This window comes from Ambystoma mexicanum, chromosome 8 (assembly GCF_040938575.1).
Source record: "Ambystoma mexicanum isolate Mex_15411 chromosome 8, UKY_AmexF1_1, whole genome shotgun sequence".
NCBI classification, from domain to species: domain Eukaryota; kingdom Metazoa; phylum Chordata; class Amphibia; order Caudata; family Ambystomatidae; genus Ambystoma; species Ambystoma mexicanum.
The window spans coordinates 1428171631-1428189035 of NC_090929.1; the positions used below are offsets into that span (position 1 = coordinate 1428171631).

At 47.6% G+C, this 17405-nt stretch overlaps 1 protein-coding gene across 2 annotated transcripts in view; it reads left to right on the forward strand.

Moving 5' to 3' along the window:
* The window catches only part of MMS19 (MMS19 homolog, cytosolic iron-sulfur assembly component), a 1998114-nt gene that overhangs the window by 1421930 nt on the left and 558779 nt on the right, over positions 1-17405 (forward strand). For both annotated transcript variants that reach the window (XM_069611573.1, XM_069611574.1), the window contains exon 22: positions 418-492. In XM_069611573.1, the coding sequence (XP_069467674.1) occupies positions 418-492 (75 nt within the window). The remainder of the gene's footprint in view (positions 1-417; positions 493-17405) is intronic.

Consider the following 17405-nt stretch of genomic DNA (forward strand, 5'->3'; position numbering starts at 1 on the left):
GCTTCCTCTTATTCCTCTAAGCCAGGGAAATTCAACAGCATGCGGCCCATTGCAGAATGTCCGTGCTCAAGAACCAGTTTTGCAGGAAACTACCTTCATCTACCTTTGAACCCCTGCAAAGTTGTGCTGTAGTGTTCATTTTCATTGCCCAACTGTTTTGCACAGACTTTTACTTGTCACTTTGTTCACCCTCTATCACCACGGGCCATAGAATGTCTGTGAATGTATATCACAAACCTTTGCTCTGTTTCACAGGTCTCTTATTTGCATTACATTCCCAAGCATTATTTCTTTAAAGATTTTTTTTTTGTTAATTATTTAATTCCCTTTTTCATTAGGTAACTGTAAAAGTATGTTGTCAGCGTAGAGACTGCTCTATTGCTCTATCAATATTTTCTTCTCTTTCTGATTCTGTAGGGTAGTGAGACTTCGGAACCCCACCAGCGTCTGGTAACACTTCTGATGGCATTTGTCTGCTCCTTGAAAAGTAATGTAAGTCATTTAATCCCGCGGCACATTTCCATTAAACCTTCATTACTCCATTTGAGCAAATGCTTATTCTGTTTCTAATTTACTCAGGCTTGTTTGTGTAGCTAAACAGTGTGCATCTGGATGTTGTTGCAGTGTGCACTGAATATTGCATAGCTGTCAAAGGACGTTGTCATGGGAAAGTGCATTGTCTAAACATTTGCTTCATCCACAAGATCTAGTCTTGTTTTTGCCCACTTCCACTACTCCCAGCAGCTCCTATTTTCCAAATGTTTGATAATTATAGAAAGGTTTGGATCTGCAAAATAATAGCAGATCTGTGGTTGACATCTGCATCCTCCTTCGCCCCGCCTTTCTTGTGGATGCATTCATAAGAAATTACAAAGGTCTGATAATGGAAAATCCCCTGTAGCTATTTTCCAACACCGTCAACCCCTCTCAGCGAGTGGCTGTGTACCAATATTGAAAAGACTCTGTCCGAATTCTTTATACTTACTGTAAAGTGTTGCTTTTGCTGGGACCAATGCTCCAGATAAGATTTGGAGATCTGGGATTGGGACTTTTTTACTTCCTATTGTTTAAAGTTGGGTGTAAAATGATTTTTAGGGAGTAAAAATGTAAGTGCAAGTAAAAATGTTTTTTAACTGGAAAGAGGAAATGTTTTGTAATAATTTATTTGCATCTAATCATTCGTACACATTAAAAGATACACGTATACTTCTTCTTAAAAGGCACTGATCATAGTAGTTTCTTCCTGTGGTAGAACGTCTGCTACCTGTCCAAACATATCCTTTGATCTGTGTGGCTGAGAGCAGGGGCACAAAGTTCTACGTGTCCGTCTCCTATTTTTTGTTGGGAGTGTTTTTGGTCCCTATTTTTATTTTTGGTGTATTTGCCTATTTTGAGGGGGGGGGTAAAAGTGGCAGATACACCACCCACTTATCTTTAGGGCTGGCTGAAACTATAATGCACCTGGTAAAGTTTAATGTTCTTAGTTGCCATTCTATATCCCTCTGAGGATGGTGTAAAAAATGTGCAGGAATGCATACACCCTGTTCATGGGAAATTTTAATATGTAGTGATAAACAATGCTCCAGTCTCAAACATCCAGTAGAATTTGCAGTGGCATGTTTTTTATAATTTCCTTTCCTTCAAAGCACACAAATGATGAAAGAGTATGTTTTAATTTTGCCAAAAAAACATTGCGAGAAACATCTTTCGCCATTAAATGGTGTGTGGAGAAATGTTTATATTGTAAGTTGTTGGCATTACTGTCAAACTAGTTGGTTCTGACCAACACCAGGAAAGAGATGGGGGTGGGGATGAAGAAATCAGCAAGACCAAAGCCCCTTTCCAGAGACTCTTCCTTCTTATCAGTGTGTGCTGGTAAAAGTGCACAGTAGGAAGTATGGTTGAAAAAAGACTGTTCCTTAGCAGAAGGCTTGTTGAATTTTAGTAGGTTTTCCTATACCCTAACTATAGGTTATTTGTTAGGAAAGTACCCTTGTTCCTGTTGTGTTCTTGGTTGGCTTTGCTGGAGTTTCTTGCAGACAACCATCTCTGGGGTCTCTGCATGCTGTAGTACAACATGCAGTTGTATGGTGGTTTGTCCCTTTACCCAGGTGCTTTATAGGGCATTGTTTTGATTCTCACCATGTTCTTCACTGGGAACCAGTGCAGGGTATTTTTTTTAAAATTAATTTCATAAACAAAGAGACAAAAAACAAGTCAAAACCTGCATTAAACTGAATCCACCCCCCTCCCCAACCCCTGCCACAGCCCCAATGGTCCTCCCCCCCCGTCCCCCAGCCGTTTCCCATCCCAACTTTTCAACCGTAGATGTCCAATAACTTGAGTTGTTGAGGGCACATTGCTCCCTAAATTCCCCTTTCAGATAGGCCAGTGTCTCTCCCCAGTCCACGTAGAAGTTCTCCAACTTATTATTGGCTGCATAAATTGCCCATTCCATCGAAACTATGTCCCACATCTTCTGTAACCAATCTTGCTCTGTTGGAATCGTAGGGCTCTTCCACCTCTACGATAAGGGCCATCGCAGCCAAAACGAAAATCACTTCAGCCTTAATGCATCCTCGTCTCTACTCTTCGTCCCCCTGCCCGCCCTTCCCCGGTAGAATCTTCTGGGGATCCTGGCTGTCTCCCTCCCCCAGTGCCTGAGAAAGGGCCTGAGCGATATCGCCCCAGAAAGGCTGGATAATGGGGCAGTCCCATCATACATGAGGTGCTGTACCTTCTTCCCTGCAGCCCCTCCAGCACTTCCCCGAGGTTGCCGGGTACATCACGTGTAGGCGAGCCGGAGTATAATGCCAGCCGTACATATACTCATACCAAGCCTCCTGCAACTGGATCGCTTTTGCCACCTTTAGAATCTGCTTCCATAATCTCACCCAGTCTTGTTCCATTCTGAACCCTGTTGCTTTCCCCAATCCCTCATGTACGCCCAGGTGATTTTCAGGCCGGCATTCTCTAGTTGCTTATATAAATCCGAGATTAATCCTCTGGACCCCTCATGGGTTAGTAGAAACCGTTCAAATTGCGTTAGGGCTGTAGTCGCGGCCTTTCTTACCTCTACAGACTTTACCCAATGTCCAATTTGTCAATACCGATGCCTCTCCCACTCTCCCCGCTCGAACTCCAGCTTACATTCCTCCAATGTTTTCACCCTTTCACCACTGAACATGTCCCTCAGAGTCCTGCAACCACCACTCTCCCACATCAGGAACGCTCTCCTCTCCAGCACCGGTGTAAAGTCCCTGTTATTGAAAATTGGAGTGAACGGTGATGGGAAGGTCGTGATCCCCGCTTATTCACCGCCCTGTCCCAACTCTTCACCACTCCCTTCGAAATGGCACTTAAGTAAATGTGGGGAGGTCTCAGCCTTCGCGGGAGCCACAGTACTTCCCCCCCAGATGGTGCCGAGCCACTGCTCTATCCATTTTCACCCAATGCTTAAGTAATTCCTCCGTGAACCTTTCCCTGATTACCCTGAGTTGTGCTGTTTCATGGTAGTGTCGAAAATCGGTGAAGACCAAAACCCCCCCTGCCCCCCCACCCCCCGTCAGAGGCCATTAATAGTTGCCTGGATAAACGCAGCCTCTTGCTCTAACAGGCAAAGTCCTTGACCGCCTGATCCAATTTCTTGAAAAAAAATTCCAGGACCGGCAGGGGGTTAGCCTGAAAAAGATAGAGTACCTGGGGGAGAATCACCATTTTAAGAACTGCCCCTCTTAACCAGGATACCTTTAGGGCGCCCCATCTCCTTAGATGGTTTTTGATTGCCTTTAGCATGGGCTCGTAGTTTGCTCCATACCAGTCCGCCAGCAAGGGGGTTATCCTTACCCCCAAATAGCACAACCCAGTCAGGCTCCATTTGAACGGGGAGAGTGCCCTCGTCTCCCTCGCTTCAAGCTCCCCCAAGGATAGATTCATTAACTCTGACGTCTGGAAGTTAACCCGCAAACCTGAGCTCCCCAAATTTGGTTAGAAGTGCTATACTTGCTTTGATGTGCACCTTTGGGTTCGTAAGCGTGAGCAACATGTTGTCGGCAAAGGCCGCTACTCTATGCTGCCCCCCTCCAAATGGTATACCCTGAATGTCTTCCGCCTCTCGTATTGCCAGGAGAAGTGGCTCCAAGTATATCGCATAGAGCACAGTTTAAATGGTTGGAACATTTCCCCATTCACCAGGATACGCGACATGGGATTTTTATAATTAGCGGTGACCAAATTTATAAACCTCATCCCCAAACCCATTCTTTCCATCACCTGAAATAAAAACGACCACTCCACCCGATCAAACGCCTTTTCGGCGTCAAGTGCCAAGTGGATCGCCAGAGTGGTTGTCTTGCGGGATTTCTCCACCAAATGAGCTACCCTCCTGATTTTATCGGCGGTTTGCCTTCACAGCACAAAACCCGCCTGATCTTGGTGGATCAGCAAAGGTAGGTACTTTTCTAGGCGCTTCGCCAAAATCTTGGTAAAAAATGTTGCCTCAGTGTTAATAAGGGCAATAGGGCGGTAGGAAGTACATTCTTCCGGATCTTTCCCCGCTTTATGTATAAAGGTAATTTTGGCCTCTTTCATCGTTGGGGTGATTCCGCCCCCGCACCAAACGTATTAAATAATTGTGTTAGGCTCCCCAAGAAATCTTTTTGCGGTTGCGGGTGTGGGCACTGGGAAGAGTACAGGGCCTTATAGAATTCAACTAGTCTCCCCCTTATCTCTTCGGCCCGGGTGAGTCTCTTACCCCCCTCATCTTTGATAGCCGTAATCACTTTCTGCTCCATCTGTCCCCTCAAGAGGCGAGCTAGGAGTGAGTCTGCCTTATTGGCCTTTCCGTAGAATTTTTGCCTCACCCTAAGCATAGCTTCTTCCGCTTTTTTGGTCCTCAGGATCCCCAACTGGCCTTCCACCAACCTATACTCCCTATATGCCTTCCTTGTAGGGGTCTCCCGTACCCCGGCGACCTCAACCTCCTTTTCTAGCTGATTTTCTAGACCTCTCAGTAACCTATTTTGCTCCGCCTTTATAGCAATGAGCTCCCCCTCAGAGTCGACTTGAAGGCGTCCCACCTGGTGCTCTGGCTGGTGTCCGAGCTATTGTTCCTCTCAAAGAAGTCCTGGACCTTGCCTCCTATCTCCTCTCGTATCACCTGGTCCCTCAGGAGTTCCCCCGGGAATTTCCAGCTCAACACCCCCGGTCGTTGCCTCCCAAGCCGCATTTTCATTTGCACTAACTTGTGGTCCAGATGTAGTCAATTCGAAACTGATATCTGTGGACATCAGAGAGGAAGGTGAAGCTCTCCTCTTCCCCCCGCAGTGCACGCCTCCCATCTCTCCCTCAGCTGGGGAGAGGCCACCACCCCACCCCCATCACTTCCATGCCGGGACTGATCTCGCCTCCTATCCCAGGCCAAATTAAAGTCTCCCATCAATATCACTTGTCCCCTCGCGAAGTTCTCTATAATGTCCAGGGTATCCAGCAAGAACCGGTCTTGGCCCACATTTGGGCCATACACCGATGCAATGGTATAGCACGAACCCATTATCTCCCCCCTCACCATAATGTATCTCCCATTCCTGTCTCTAAGGATTTCTTGGAGTCTGAAGTCAATCCCCATCCCGAAGGCCAGGGCTGCCCCCCTTTCTTTGTAGGGCCTGATGCAAACCATATCAGTGGGAAGCCCTTCAGGCGCAAACCGCCCTGGTCCTGCCGTAATAATTGAGTCTCTTGCAACGCCAGCACATCTGGCTTATGAGACCTGGTAAATTGCTCCAGTTTTGTTCGCTTGAGGGGGGAGTTTAGCCCCCTCACGTTATGTGTTAACCACCTAAAAGCTGCGTTAGGGCGTGGTGCGCCTCCTCTAGCCAATACACCAACCCTCGACCGTCGAACAAAAAATAAAGAATAATTCTTCCAAAAGAACATGAGTAATTTGTGCCCTCTACAAACCCCCCCACACACTCCTGTGGGGGGCTCAGATTTCCTCCCCCACCTTCTGCCCCTCTGAGCTCCATCTTGCCGTCCCCTCAAGACCATCCTTCTCCATTGACAACTGTGGCACCCCCAGGACCCCCCTCCCTCCCTTCCCACCCCTTTCCCTACCCTGAAACCCCAATTTAGGGTGAGGGCCCCATCCAACTAAACCCGTCGAACAACTATGAGCGTAACCGTGCTCCTGCTCCTCAGCTCCCTTCTTGTGAGCCGACACCTGCCCTTCCCGGCACGTGTCCTCTCCCTTGACTCCTCTGTGCCCCCCCTGCAGAGGTCCAACCCCCTTCCCTCGCTCTGCCCTCTTGGCCCCTCTGAGGGCCCCCCCCACTTCTCCCCCTACCCCTCCCCCTACCCCTCCTCCTGCCCTCCAGACCCCAACTTGGAGGGAGAACCAAAACACCACTTCCCCCTCCCCCCGGACTCTTCCTTTGTGTGTTCCAAGATATTTCCCACCACCCCCGTCTAAGGATCCACCATAGCTCGGGGCCCCAGATGTTACCCCGGGCCGTGCTGTCATCCCCTCCCCCCCTCAGACATTCTCCCTCCTCCCTCCCTGGGGGCTAATCCGGGTGGCTCTCCTTCTACTTCTTTCCCCCACCGTTGACCAAGCCATGGTTTGGCCCTGTCCCTTTGCCCCGAAGCAACCGGAGGGTCACCCTCGGTAGTCTCCACCTCACCATCGAGATCCATATGAATAATATTTGCCACTTCCTGCAGTGTGGTAGCCCGCCTTTGAGCCCCCTCCCATTCAAACAGAAGCCCAAATGGAAAAGTCAACTTGTACTTGAGCCCTCCTCTAGTGAGTTCTCTCAGGACAGGGCCCATGTTCCTTCTTTTCACTAGGGTACTGTTCGCAAGATCCTGAAACAAGGTGATCTCCTGCCCTTTGTAGTGCACTGGCTCGTGAAGCCTCGCCGCGCGCAACACCGCTCCTTTTTGGGCATATCTCGCAAACGCGGCTAGGACGTCCTGTGGCCTGACGTTAGGGCCTCAGGGGGGACGACCAACTCTAGTCCAACTCAATCGTTTCAGGGTCCCCCGCGCCCAACAGTCCAATGAAAATCTTCTGGACTTCCCCCTTCAAGTCCCGGTCCGCCACCGATTCCGGAAGAAGCTTCACCCTAATGTTGACTCTTCTAGACCTATTTTCAAGGTCCTCCACTTGAGCTTCCAAATTTCGCGTCGCTAAGTCCAAGCGGTCGATTGCTTCCCCGTTAGCCGTATTGTCCTTTTCGGTCTCCTGTAGCCCTCCTTCCAGTAGGTCCGTTCTTTCCCCCAGCTTGGCCATTTCTTGTTTCAGCTCGCCCAGCGCAGTATTTAGGTCAGTCCTCATTAACTGAAATTGGTCCTGGAATGTTCTGGATAGTGTCTCCAAGGACCTGCATCTCACCTCTGAAGTCCTGTCTTGTCAAAAGCACTGGGTCCGCGGCTCCGTCCCGTGCCAGCCGCTCCTTCAACTGCCTGTTGTCCTCTCCGCTGTTTTCCCTGGGTTCCATTGCAGTCCACATGGAGGGGAGGGTGACCAGGGAGTCTCCCGCACGCTGGCTGGGCTTCGTCACTTTCCCCTTAGCCCTGGAGGACATCAGGGCCCGCCGCGGGGTCCCCGAGTGAGCACGCCTCTTCCTTCGTGTGATGCTTATAGCCCCAAGATGTCAGGGTGAAAATGTCTGCCCCCGCCCCCTTGTCCAGGGGTATACCTAGGCCTCTCCAAACGGCCTCTCAGCACCCTCCGAGTGCTCCCGTTACCGGCTGCCGGTGGGGGATGGGCTGCCTCCTCTTATCTAGCAGGGGCCCCAAAGGAGAAGCCCCCTCCGAGTCCCCCTCCTCAGTCTCCTTTTGCCACCCAGCCTCCTGGGGGCTGCTGCGCCAATCCTCTCTGCTACAAGCTCTTCTGCCCCCCTCAAGGGCTCCGCTGCCTCAGATGGGCCCGGGGCCCCAGCAGACTTCAGCCCTGAGTCTTCTGGCCCCGGCACCCCTCTCCTGTTGCAGGGCCGGGCCTTCTCTGCACTGCAGCCCCGGCTCTCACATTACTCTGCCGGGAGTTGCTAACAGTCACTCATGCCTCCTGCGCTTATGGCCACACCACAGTGGCGGTCCGCCAATCCTAGGGGCCGGGGGGCCTGCTGCAACCTTGGAGGGGGGAGTGCCTCCTTACCTCCACACTCTCTGCGGCCTGCGCGCTCCTCGACCCCCGGGCGCACTCAGATCTCCGGGGCCAGCAGCTTCAGCGCCCCTCCTCCGCAGCTCTGTGTCGGAGCCGCGGAGCCCCGCCGCCACCTGTAGTCCCACGCTGTGATTTTGGCTGGTCCGGGGTACCCCTCCGCGGGTAGCCACTGGGGCTCCCCTCTCTCCGCACACAGTGCCGACTGCCTCCACGCCCCACCACCTCCCGCGGGTCCCGGGCTTGCCACTGCCTCTGGCGGTGCTGTGGTCTTCCCCGCGCCGGGGGGTCCTTGTAGCTCACACCCCGGGAGTTCGGCAATGCCGCTCCGAACTCCCAACTTCAGCGGGGGCCCCCCAGTGCAGCCCCCCGCGTCTACCGCACCCTTCCACACCCGGGGGTGGTGGGTTGCAGAGTGTGAGGCCTCGTGGTCCGGGAGCAGCCGTCGGCACGTCTAGTCAATGCCGGCGCCCATCTTGGAATTCAGGGCATTTAGTTTTATTGTGATCTGGTAACGTGTGCTTAGGCAAGGATTAGCATCACTGCCTTTTTTTGTACCCATTAGATTGGGTTTTCAGCTTTTATTTTTCTTTTCAAAGGCCCAGGTACAAAAATAGTCCAGTCTGGACAGTAGCAGGGATTGAATTCTCTCTCTAGGAAAGGCTGAATTTCTTGAACAAGTACAACTGAAGGTAAATGGGCACTCTAGGTCATGGCATTTATCTGAGGGCCTGTGAGACCGAAAGATATGTTATTGTTTCAGTGCTAAGCCATTGAGATTTTGTATTTTTCCCTAACTAGATTAACAGACATCCCCTCCACCCCCGATGAATCCTCATATGAGTCTGTTTCAAGGCTGGAAATACCAATCATACCTATTGGAAAAATCCTGTCCCTCTTGGTTTGGGCCAAGTCAACTATTGTTTCTGGGTGCACACATCATATTTTGTAGGTTTCAGTGGTTGGATGCAGCCTTTACATATGCATGTACACCTGTCTGTACACCCTGGCTGTCCCTACAGGGAATCCCTGTGTAAATTAATAGACATGGTACATACTGATGATGCCATTTACGCTCCTAGCCATGGCCTGCCTCTGAGAGCAGTTCCACAGCCAGAATGGCAAACATTGTCTGGGATTCAAGCCTGACTCCTCACCTGGGTGACAGCCTGTGTTAGTGACTGGCCTTAACTAGAATTCATGTTTTGAGCATGTTTCAAAGGGGAATGGCCTGTCCCGTTGAGAAGCCACCCTGCCAGCAAGTGTACTTGACTGCAAGCGGATGACAACGAGAGGGTATGCCAGCCCCAAAGAAAACCCCAGAATGTGGAACAAACCTTGAGCCTCACAAGTCAGGACAAGCAGGAAGTTAATGTGTGATGCAGATGGCTGAAAGCTGCTAAGGCTTGTTCATTCTTTGTTTTCTTTTGTGGAGATTGAATTGATTCTGTTCATTGATCAAGGACTCAGACATTGGGTTTCCGAGGTAGTAGCAATAGTGAAAATCCTAAGGTGAAAATCATAGGTGCTGAAAAAAGGGCTATGTCTAGTTAATTAAATGCACAGGATTGTTTCAAAACATTTCTCCAGTCGCTAAAAGAGTTGAAAAATTATCTTGATCTGTCGAGGTGAAGCAACAGAAGTACTGCTCCAATGTTCGATGGACCCTCTCAATGAGGCCATTGCTTTGGTGATGGAAACCTGAGGAAAGTACCCTTTCAGGCAGAGGCTGGCCAACATTTTCTAAATGTATTGTGTATCACAATCAGAGAAGGTGGTTAAGGGAACTCATGCCATCTAAATATATCTGTCAAAAAGACTTTGACTGTTTCCGAGCTGTGGCCGTTTTACGTAGGGGGGAGAAATGGGACATCCAAGTAATGGCCTCTATGGTTACCATGATAGTTGTATAACCATTGGACAGCATAACATCTACAATAAAGTCTGCCTTTATCATCTGCCAGGGTACTGTTGCAAGTTTGGGCTGAGCTAGTTTGCTAGCAGACCAACTCTTTGCTGCCTTGACTTGCGTACATAGGTGGCAGCTTCATAACATGATCACAAATGCCTCTAGTAATATAGTACACCACCAGAAATACCTCCTAAATTGTATCTTGTTTGCTGAGATTGCCTTGTGACCAGCAACTAGGGAATCAATATAATTGTAGAACCTGTTCTGGCAGTACTCTAGTGAGAAGGAAGAAGCATTTGTCATATATCCTTGATGTTCCAAAAGGTTCCATGGAGTTTGGTGCTGGAGGCTGTGCTTCACTCGAGATTCTAGAGTTGCATCATGGACATTTCTTGTCTTTTTGCAAATTCTCAGATGGCAGACAGCCTTAGTTTGGTGTGTCTGATTTTTCTTGACAATTCATCGGGTATAGCGTTAGTGATACATGGAATCTGTTGAGCAAAATTATAGGCCTTCCTGGCATGCCTGCTATTCCTGCACTCATATTTACATGTAATTTACATGTTTTGTCAGTACTGGGAAGCACCCTCCTAAAAGCAGATTTCTCCACTCTAGAAAGGTTTGCTTCATTTTCAGGAGTTCTTTTTCGAGAACTGAATAATTCTTTTTTGCTTAGGAAATGTACTTCTTGGTCTTCCTGTAGTTGTTTCAATAGATCTTTGACAGCTGCATGAGCAGCATCAGTCTGCACAATAAATGGAACACCAGTATCTGACAAAGAACAGGAGGTTAAGAAAATGCTGTCTTTAAAGCATGGAAAACCCCTCTGTGGCAGTTAGCCAATGGCATTTTCTGCCCTTATTTAACAAACCGGTAAAAGGTAATGAGTTTGGAGAAAAATGTTAATGTTAAAGGACATTTGTACCGTGCACAATCACCACCGTAGTGGTCATCTGGTGCTCTGACGGATCTGAAAAGGAAAGGGGGTGGGGAGAGTTAGTAGGACCGAGCAGGAAAAGTGCAAGAGAGCAGTGATGTGCTGTTGGCAGCTTCAGTTCGGTTAGCACTGTTCGCTGGATTTGGGTGTGCTTTTCAGTTGGTAGCCGTCGTGTTCTGTTGTGCGAGGCTACGTGTGATTTGTTTTGTTGTTTCAGTGTAGTGAAGTATGTGCGGGTTTGGTTAGAGTTTGAGAGGTGTATGCAGAAGGGTGAGATTTTTAGTGGGTTGATTAGTGGCATCGCTATGTAGATGTGATGCATGCCAATCTCCAAACTCTCTCTAGATGCAACATAAATCAACATCCACGTTCCTGTTCAGATGTGATGCAAGCCAATGCTCACAGTCCTATCTAGATATGACGCAAACCAACATTCACAATTCTATCTAAATGTGGCGCTTGCTAATCTTCACAATCCTGTCTAGATGCGACTCAAGCTAATATTCACAATTCTATCTAAATGTGACGCAAACTAATATCCACAATCCTGTCTAGATGCAACGCAAACTAATAATCATAATCCTGTCTAGATGTGACGCAAGCTAATGGTCACAATTCTATCTAAATGTGGCACTGGCTAATATTCACAATCCTATCTAGATGTGACACTAGCTAGTATTCAAAATTCTATGTCAATGTGATGTGAACTAATATTCACAGTTTTTCAGGGGTTGCTAGCACCATTTGGGTGCAGTTCATCTAGATGTGAGAGATGGCTAGACAATACAGTTGAGTTTAGTGGGTATATATGTGGTTACCAGTTGCTAAAAAGGGATTGGTACATCATGCAGGTTTCATGGTAATGGGTGGGAAGGGAAGATAAGGTAAGAGATGGGTGGGTTAGTTTAATGGAGCGCAGTGCTTGCTGTGCCCCTGTCTCCACCGCACCTCCTTTGCCTGTCACTATTGGTTGACGGCTGCTTGTTTCCCCTGCTGACACTGGCAGACAACATCTGGAGCTGCTTCTGTCAGAGCTGCCCATTGCCTTGGGGCCCTTAGCTGAGGAGGTTGCCAGGCAGTGGGCTGCCCTAGTTGGGTGGTTTAATAGACAGCCTGAGCCAATCTGAGCACCGGGCTAGCTGGGAGGCGGCAGGAGGGTAAAAGAGACAAGGAAACTGCTTGGTCAATGAGTCGGGGAGGCTATGTGCACATGGTGAAAGTTGTCGAACAAGGAAACGTGGTAAGTCTTTTATAATTCTAGGTACTGACCAATCCAATACAGTGGAAACTTACGTGAAGTCCATGGGGTAGCCTTCACCTGACTGATGAAATCCAAACATGGAATTGAGAGGACGAACACAAATGTTTCTAGTTTGGCTTATAGTTTATAATGTCAGTCATCAAAGCACTTCCACTTGATGGTTTTTATGTCCGTCCTTGTATAGAAGAGATCGCCAGAATGTCATCAAGATATTTACTACTGTAATGCAATAAGGGATTGGAAAATGTTTGATCTGTAACTCGCTGAAACATCATAGACAAGGCATTGGCTAGGCCAGTGGACAGAACTTGATATTCAAAATACCCAAAGGGTGTTCTGAATGCCACTTTCCATCTCCCCGCAGATCGAGCTTTAATACTGTTGCCATTGCCCTCAAACAGCCTCCAGAATATCAGTGATTGACGGTAAGAGGTATTTCTCTTTCATGGTGTTCTTATTGGCCCTTGGTAGGCCAGGCAAGGTTGTAGCTCTGTAGTGACCTTTTTTAGCCCAAACAGGAGACCCTCCTCAATGAGACTTGGACTCATTGGTAAAACCATTGCACTGAGTGGTATGTAGATCTCTGTGGAGACCAGGCTTTTCTACTAAGGATAGGACTTGCAAATGGCCAAAGGGTACTTTTCTATTTGCCAAAACATTAATGACGCACTCCTCCGGTCAATGAGGGGATAATTCCTTTTCTTGATTTTCAGAAAACATGTCCGAGAATTCATCGTATTTTGCTGGTTATGTATTGCCTTTGGCCAGGAGTATGTATAAAAGAGGACTGGATGTTAGCCCAGGAACAAGGATTTTTGTAGGTGTAAACAGCCAACCCCAAGATGACAGGAAAATGAGCAGCATTACTCAAGTCGGAGACCACATCTTCTTCATGCTGAGCCACATACATTTAAAGCCTCTGTGTTTGTTCTGTAACTTGACCCGGGAACAACAGTTGAACCTCAATGACTTCAATGGACTAAATTGTGGTCTTGGTTTGTCTATCAATGCCATGATTGTAAGCCCAAAAATCATACTTGCTGAGTCCTGCGGCTCCTCTGTCCATTAGAGCCAGAGCGGCTACTTGGGTGGTTGGAGAGATGTTTAACACCACTTGGATAACAAATAATGAAGGCTCAAGTAGTACAGTGGTGGCTAGCGAGGATGCCTACGTGCTAAGATGGTTTTCCCAATTCCACGAGGAGGCAAAAGGCAGAGGCTATTGAGAAGGGAAATGTTCATAGGCAATCCACTGAGACTGAACTTGTTCATGTCTCCAACTTTCTCTAGTGCTTACCACTCCAAACTCATGTTTCTGGACCTTTCTGTCACTTTTGACACTGTAGACCATTGCTCTCTCCTCACTTTCCAGGATCTGAGGTTTCTCATATCTGCTCTTTCCTGGATCACCTTCTACCTGGAACGTCGATCCTTTAAAGTCTCTTGGAACTCTCAGACCTCTGGCTCCACCCCGGCCCCTCCCAGTGTCACCCAGGGATCAAACCTTGGACCTCAGCCCTTTGCTCTCTGTACCCCTGTCCGAGGAAGTCTTCTCATCCTTTGGCTTTCACTATCACCTTTTTGCTGATGACACAAAATTATTTTTCTCCTTTCCCTTCTTCACCCCAGCCATCTCAGAATGGATTGCAAACTCACTGCAATCCTTCATCCTTCACTGGATGACTCTCTGCTGCCTCATGCTGAACTCTTCAAAAACATAAGTCCTCCCGGGTTTCAATGCCATCCCTCTCCTCTTCTGCCTGACTTGCTCCTTCACACAAGGCTCGCAATCTTGGGATCCTCTTTGATAGCGACATATGACTGCAACAAATCATCACTACTACTGCCCCTGCTGCTCGTATTAACCTCCTTAACATTAAGATCTTCATCATTTTCTTACTAACCACTTTCCACAAACTTGAATCTGCACTGTCGTACTGCGCAAACTAGGCTACTTCCCACGCCTACTCCTTGACCTTCCTCTCTACTCATTCCTCCATCGAGACAAAGTCCTCTACTTTGCTACCTGCACTCTCTACAACCTACCCAGATCCTTCCTCACTTCTGCCTACTGACAACATGCTGGTTGCTCTCTTTTCAAATTCCTTCTTCTAGTCTACATGGCTATCAATTGTCTTACTCCTCAATATGTCCGATAGTATCGCAATTAACTCCCCATCGCCTTCCCTCTGATCCTCCTCTGCACTCAACGTCACCGTCCATAAGCTCCCTGTGCCTCCTCTCGCCTCTGCTCTTTCTCCCTACTCTCCCCAATCGACTGGAACCCAATCCCCAATAGATCAATAGATCCACAGTTGGGCTAGCTTTCATTGTTAAACTCTGCTTAAACTTGACTTACTTGCTAAACAAGGAGCGCCATCTGCCCTCTCCGCCATCCTCCCTACCTGACCACACCACTGCCTCCAGTGACACTTAATAATGTAATTTTCTATATTTAAATAGTACTTGTCCCCTTACCTTCATGTTACCTTTTGTAAGTCACCTGTTTGTTGTGTCCCTGGTATCTGACCCACTTTTGTTGCACCATCCTAGAATGGCTCACCACTTGTTCTCTTTATGCAATTTTACAGGCACTATACGCAGAAATGCTTCTGGGGTCTGTTAACGTGTTCTTGTAAGTCATTTCTGCTCGGAGTCGACATCCCTGTTCTTAAAATAAATACACATTTTTAAAAAAATTCATGGTGGGTAAATATGTATCAAACAACATGCACTCTGTAACCAAGATTCATGTACGCCTAACCCCATGTTGTGCAAGTAGATGGTACAAATATGTAAAAGGGGAAGAGGGATAAATACTTGAAAGCTTCTTATGACCAAAAGGAAAGACAACAAGCTTCTCAACCACAATTGCTGTTACAGGTACTGTCAACGCTACATATAAAGTCTACATACAGGACAAACAATGACCAGGTCTGTGAGCTGAACCCTTTGATGGTATTTTATAAGGCAACTTAAAGAAAATATATCAAGACACGTTTCACCTTCTGTGATGCCAGCAATGCTCTGACAGTCAAACGGGGACCCTGAAGGCTGCAACAGCAAATGGAGGGTAGCTTAATACACAAGACCCTTGACAAAGGACATGTAGGAGTAGTTCTTACAGGATTGAGGAAAAACTAGGCATTCACGCACAAGCAGGAACAGGAGCACAAATAAGCAGAGGTGAGGTGCAGGGGAAAACCAGGAAGACACTCCAAGAGGCAGTCAAGGAACAAGTACAGGAGAAACAAAAGGACACGCCCACACTTCTTGCCTCCTTTCTCACACAGAAAAGGAAAGGAAAAGGGAACAAGAATGGGAAATTCTCTTAAGGAGATGTTCCTCCGGGATCAAGCTTGTGCCGCAGAGCACATCCAAGTAAATGAACTACATAACACAAACTGTGCTGTTCAGGAACAAGAAGGCACTGGAAAGTGCTGACTCAGTAGCGGAAAGCTCAAATGGGAATTCAGGAAGCAGAAAATACAGATAAACAAAAATCTAAATCACAGATAATTATTTTTATTTGTTTATAGGAATTTGGTTTTACAAAAGGAAAACCTTTTACCAAACATATCCATGTAATAAAACAGAAACTTGAAAGCTCAAAATTCGGCATCCAAACGTACAGTAGTTTCAACATGTGCTTTGTCCAAATCTTGTAATTCTGGATATTTACAGGGGTAGATGCAACCCCTGAGCCACCAAAACAATAATGTAGTACATGTTACTCCTTTAAAATCATTACTCATAAAATACCTGAGGAGAAAGACCCCCAAAAAAGGCAGTCATTCCTTTAATTCAATCAACTTGAATATTTCTTTTAAAAACATTATCAAAGCTAAAGTCCAAGCTAATTTTTCTCCTTGTACAAAAGCCAACCATCACCTTTTTGCACACCATGATCTAGCTCCTCAATATGTCTGCCCAGCAGTTTCATTCTAAGGTCAGTTATGCCTGTACAAAATAAAACCAAATGTTTTATAGATTCAATGGAATTTTCCTTTTTACACAGATTCAGGAACAAGGAGATGGGAACTAGAAACCCTGAATATAGAAACGGGAACAAGGGAGTCACCATGAAAAGGAACATTGCAGGAATGATTGGTGCAGGACTGAAGGCCTTTAAGCAGACTAACAATCGCATGTCTCAGATGTGATCAAGTGTTCCTTATCCTCCACCCATCCTTGCCCTGCAAGGGCGGAAATTAAGCAATGTACAAGACATTCTGGGAAGCCTAGTGCTTTATCTTAAGATGGATTTCTAGAATATGGCCTGGTGGACAAGTTCAAGGAGGCCACCCTAGGTAAAGTGAACAGGGAATGTTGAGAGGTTAGCCAAAACGCAATCAAGGTAGAAATGTAGAGTAGTCGGTGCTTATTCTCAGGAGTGTGTGAGTAGGGGCCGGGACCCTCAATTAGTCCACACAGTATGTGTTACGCTCACCTGGTTCCCACGGGGGCGTCGACCTGAACTGGGCTGCTGTTATTTCCACCAGCGTGACGTGTAGCGCCGAGATGACTGACTGGACTGGCCCGCTCAGCCTAGTTTGTCTGGCTCGCAAGAATATTCTTCTGCAAAGGAGAAGAGGAATTAACCACCCGTGGAATTGAGTGTCAACCCACCTTCCCCACTCCCGTTGTCTTCCCACTGATCACTCTTGATGTCCCCTCCTTAGTCTCACCTGATGGTTTGGAAGGATGAGCTCTCCATCCTGCGTCGACCGCAGGGGCGCGTTGATGACCAGTTACTTCACTGGCGTAGAGGAATTTTGTGAGTTCCAGTATTGACTCTAAAGTCCAATTGTTCATAAGAGTTCAAATGTCTGCTCTTCACTGTGTCCGATTCCTTGCAGGTTGCCGATTAATCCACTCGAAGATTTCCAAATGGCACTCGGTAAGATTCAGGTAAGTCTATAGTGTTTTTCCCCTTAGGGGCCGTTGTACGGCGATGAAGCAGAGTTGACTGTGCCGACCCGAGATGAGGTGAGACCCCCGTGGTAAATCAGGTAAGTTTTGTGGGGGGTAACTGGTATTGTCCTTGCTTTCTCCCCTTAGGGGCTGGGGTGCGGCGATGAAGCAGAGTTGACTGTGCTGACCCGAAATGAGGTGAGTACCTCCCGTGGTAAAT